Below are 4783 nucleotides of genomic sequence, written 5' to 3'. Positions count from 1 at the left end.
AAGATTGTGGGAGGTGTGATGCAATCCTTCAGGTATCCAGGGCCCAGATTGTGCAAGAAACTGAATGTCAATAAGCTAATCTTAACCACATAAGGACCAGGGGTGTTTTGGAGGATCTGTGCTGAGTGGGCTCTTCAGCCCCCAGCACAGATCAGCAGGCAGGGCTATCAGACTTCCGCCCTTTTTCCCCACTAGGGGGATGTCCTGCTGGGGGGGTCTGATCGCCGCCACTCACGTGTGCCTAGCGGGGGGGGGGGGGCTATTCGCTGGGGCTATTCCCCCCTCCCTCTCCTTCCCTCCCTCCCCTTCTCTCTATGGGCAGTACAGGTCGGCGATCCGTGTTTTTGGACAATTTATCCAAGTGGCAGCATATAGATGGTGAACTGCAAAGGGGCTAGCACAGGCATGGGCAAACATGGCCCTCCAGCTGTTATGGAACTACAAGAAGTCCCACAATGCATTGCAGGAGTCTTACAGCCACAGTCATGACTCTTAAAGGCAAATGCATTGTGGGACTTGTAGTTCCTTAACAGCTGGAGGGCCAAGTTTGCCCATGTATGGGCTAGCATCAAGTCCTGAGGCACACTGTATTTTAGTGGTACAGTTTTGGAAAGAAAAGTCCCCAAGGATTCCTTCCCTTTGTGTTCTGCCAGTCAAGGAGGAGTTGAAACACTGGAGAACACCTTTATATGACCAGCACTATTCCTTGGTAAAGGTGGCAGTTGAGATACCGCTGGTTTTGATGTCACTGAATTATTAGCAGGAGTGCCTCCTCAACCCCATTGCCTCGATTTACTACTGCCTCTCTCCTCCCTCCACCAAGAATGTCAGGATCACGATCTTTTTGCAGGTCCTTCTGCGGTTGTTCAGTTCTTGCATCAGGTCTCCTTTGTGAGAGAGGGAGATAGATGTGTGGGCTGATCAACAGGAAAGCACCTAGCAAGGGATCAGGTAAGTATGTCCAAATTCATATGTTGCCCTGCTGGCCACTGCATGGGGTTTGGGGCCTATGATTGTTATCAAGGAGAACTGATGGCTGCAATTGGTATAGGTGAACACTATGGTGGCATTATGGCAGTGCTTGTAATAGGGGGAATGATGGCTGCACTTCCTATGGAGGGAACCTTATGGCCCTCCATGCTATAAAGGGGGTATTACAGCTTATGTATGTAAATGACGTAATTTGTATGACATGACGTCTGCCTCTGAGTTTAAACATACTAGTGGCAAGAGATAGTAGCTCTTGTCATAGGTTAAAATAAAGGCAACATTTGTAATAGAGGTGACCTACTGTAATGGTGACCCTTGTCATAGCAGGGACAGTATAGCTGCATGTATTCCGGGGGCAGAATGGCTGGGAATTTTATCAGGAGACATAATTACTGTAAGTACTATAGGGTGGATCTCATGGCTGCAATTTGTTTGGAGGGGCATAATGATATTTTAATAGGAAGACATGATGACTGCACTTTGTATATGAAGCACACAATACCTCACTCCAGGCATAAATGTTTTCCTGTGTATAAGGACCTTAATTATCTCATGTCAAATAAATAATTTTGAAATTGGTCATGGCCGTGTACCGTAGTGCCCTGTTTTTCTTGGTAAAGCATTGTACACATGTAGATTAAACTCGGCTGGGGCAATAAAGGCTGCCTCAGGTAAGGATCTAGTGCACATGTGTCGAACTCCAGGCCTGGAGGGCCAGATCCATGCCAGTGTTTAGGATGGACTGAGAAAGAAAGGAATGTGTTCTACCTGATGGACCACACCCTTCCTGATTCAGACCCATCAATTAATTTGAGCTGTATCAAAAATGTGTGAGGATCTTGGCCCTCGTAGGACCGGTTTGACATACCTGATCTAGTGTGTGTACAGGAGCCATGCAATTTTGCCTAAAGATCCCCAAGTGATTGTGGTGTACCAGGCACTTCTAGCGGAATCAGTTGAAAAGGGCGTTTGAGCCATCTGTATTAAAAGGTTTTTTTTCAGCTACAAGGTTTTCAATTCAGCAGCAAAAGGGCGCCCCTTTGTAGCCCATGTTTTTGATTCGGCTACAAGGTTTTTGCTGCAAGGTTTTTGATTCTGCTACAAAAGGGCGCCTTTTCATAGCTGAGATTTTTGAATTGGGGGTACAGGGGGGGATAGGATTAGGCATCACAAGCGGGGGGGCTTATGGTAAGTCACCAACAGGGGAGGGTTCTGTGTGAGAGTAGGGAGAAGTTAGATCATAGTAATCACTAGGAGGGTCTTAGGGTTAGGCACCACCAAGGGGGGGGGGGGGGTCTTGGGGTTAGTCCAGTACCAGGCAGGGACTTAGGATTAGGCACTGCCAAGGGGGGTTAGGGTCAGGCACCACCAAGGGAGGGTTCTGTGTGAGAGTAGGGAGAAGTTAGGTCATAGTAATCACCAGGAGGAGTCTTAGGGTAAGGCACCACCAGGGTGGTCTTAGGGTTAGGCACCACCAAGGGGGAGTTAGGGTTAGGCACCACCAGAGGGGTCTTAGGGTTAGGCACCACCAGGGGAGGGTTCTGTGTGAGAGTAGGGAGAAGATGCTCAAATACCCCTTTTCAAAATTCGAGTTAGGTCGAATTCGAATAGTAAATTATTCGAGGTCAGTCGAATATTCGAGTCGAATAATTTTTACTATTCGATTCGACCTCGGACTTCGAGCTCACTATTCGAGTCGGTATTCGAGCTCACTATTCGAGCTGACTATTCGAATTGGCCTTAAATAGCTTCCAACACTTGTTTTGAGGGTGAATGATGCAAGAAACATCTTTTTTTCCAAGTAACAACAGCAAGTGATTATGTGGGGATGTTCCTTTAAAAAAAAATGTGGAAAGAGAAGTTGTGTCCTTAATTTTGTTCAGTAGTGTTACTGTATATACTTGTTCTTCTTCTTCTTTATCTTTCTTCTTCTTCTTCTAGATCTTCTTCTTCTATATCTTCTTCTATATTGTCTTCTTCTTCTTCTTCTTCTTCTTCTTCTTCTTCATCATCTTCTACTTCTTCTTCATCATCTTCTTCATCATCTTCTTCTTCATCATCTTCTTCTTCTTCTTCATCATCTTCTTCTTCATCTTCATCTTCTTCTTCTTCTTCATCTTCATCTTCTTCATCTTCTTCTTCTTCATCTTCTTCTTCTTCTTCATCTTCTTCTTCTTCATCTTCATCTTCTTCTTCTTCTTCTTCATCTTCTTCTTCTTCTTCTTCATCTTCTTCATCATCTTCTTCTTCTTTTTCTTCTTCTTCTTCTTCTTCTTCTTCATCTTCTTCTTCTTCATCTTCTTCATCTTCTGCATCTTCTTCTTCTTTTTCATCTTCTTCTTCATCATCTTCTTCATCTTCTTCTTCATCTTCTTCTTCATCTTCATCTTCTCCTTCTTTTTCAATATCGTCTTCTTCTTCTTCACGTATTTCTCTTTTCAATTTTTTTTTTAAAGAAATGCAGCTATTTTTGAGCGTAACAAATAGCTGGTGGGCGCACGCATGTTGGAAGCGCCATTGTATGTGCTCCCTGGCAGTGGAAACACAAAGACAGCAGGAGGTAAATTCAGCAGCAGGAGGAGGAGGATGAGTGTGTGGCAGCAGGCAGTCAATGAGGCAGGCAGCTCGCCGTGACATAATAGCCCTGGTACCTAGCGGTGATACCAGGGCTGTAAATAAACACAACAGGAGGTCCCAGACAGCGGTCGTGCAGCCCACATTGTGTCCAATACACAACTGGGACAACACAGTTTTCAACCCGGGCACCTCAGAAAAATTAAACCTTTTTTTTTTTTTTAATGGTTTGTTTGGTTTTGGTTTTGCAACCAATATAGCTATTGTTTGACGTAATAGCTGGTGGCAGAGTGGCAGCAGAAGGTAATTCTGTGTACCCTGGCAGTGGGAAACACAGACAGACAGCAACAGCAGCAGGAGGAATGGAGGAGTAATGTGAGCAGCTATTGTTTGACGTAATAGCTGGTGGCAGAGTGGCAGCAGAAGGTAAATCATCTGTGTAGTGTACCCTGGCAGTGGGAAACACAGACAGACAGCAGCAGCAGCAGCAGGAGGAGGTATGGAGGAGTAGTGTGAGTGTGGCAGCAGGTAGGCAGCGTGACATAATAGCCCTGGTACCTAGCGGTGATACCAGGGCTGTAAATAAACACAACAGGAGGTCCCAGACAGCGGTCGTGCAGCCCACATTGTGTCCAATACACAACTGGGACAACACAGTTTTCAACCCGGGCACCTCAGAAAAATTAAACCTTTTTTTTTTTTAATGGTTTGTTTGGTTTTGGTTTTGCAACCAATATAGCTATTGTTTGACGTAATAGCTGGTGGCAGAGTGGCAGCAGAAGAAGGTAATTCTGTGTACCCTGGCAGTGGGAAACACAGACAGACAGCAGCAGCAGGAGGAGGAATGGAGGAGTAGGCGAGCAGCTATTGTTTGACGTAATAGCTGGTGGCAGAGTGGCAGCAGAAGGTAAATCATCTGTGTACCCTGGCAGTGGGAAACACAGACAGACAGCAGCAGCAGCAGCAGCAGGAGGAGGTATGGAGGAGCAGTGTGAGTGTGGCAGCAGGTAGGCAGCGTGACATAATAGCCCTGGTACCTAGCGGTGATACCAGGGCTGTAAATAAACACAACAGGAGGTCCCAGACAGCGGTCGTGCAGCCCACATTGTGTCCAATACACAACTGGGACAACACAGTTTTCAACCCGGGCACCTCAGAAAAATTAAACCTTTTTTTTTTTTAATGGTTTGTTTGGTTTTGGTTTTACAACCAATATAGC

The 4783-nt window shown here is 45.7% G+C and overlaps 1 protein-coding gene across 1 annotated transcript in view; it reads right to left on the bottom strand.

Annotated features, from left to right (window-relative positions):
* Window positions 1-795: 795 nt before the first annotated feature.
* PPP4R2 (protein phosphatase 4 regulatory subunit 2) overlaps window positions 796-4783 on the bottom strand; it is a 75963-nt gene continuing 71975 nt past the window's right edge. Inside the window, exon 9 of the mRNA XM_068254946.1 lies at window positions 796-887. Coding sequence (XP_068111047.1) covers window positions 796-887 — 92 coding nt within the window. The remainder of the gene's footprint in view (window positions 888-4783) is intronic.

Source organism: Hyperolius riggenbachi, chromosome 9, assembly GCF_040937935.1.
Source record: "Hyperolius riggenbachi isolate aHypRig1 chromosome 9, aHypRig1.pri, whole genome shotgun sequence".
Lineage (NCBI taxonomy): Eukaryota > Metazoa > Chordata > Amphibia > Anura > Hyperoliidae > Hyperolius > Hyperolius riggenbachi.
This window is presented reverse-complemented; position numbering and strand designations above follow the sequence as displayed.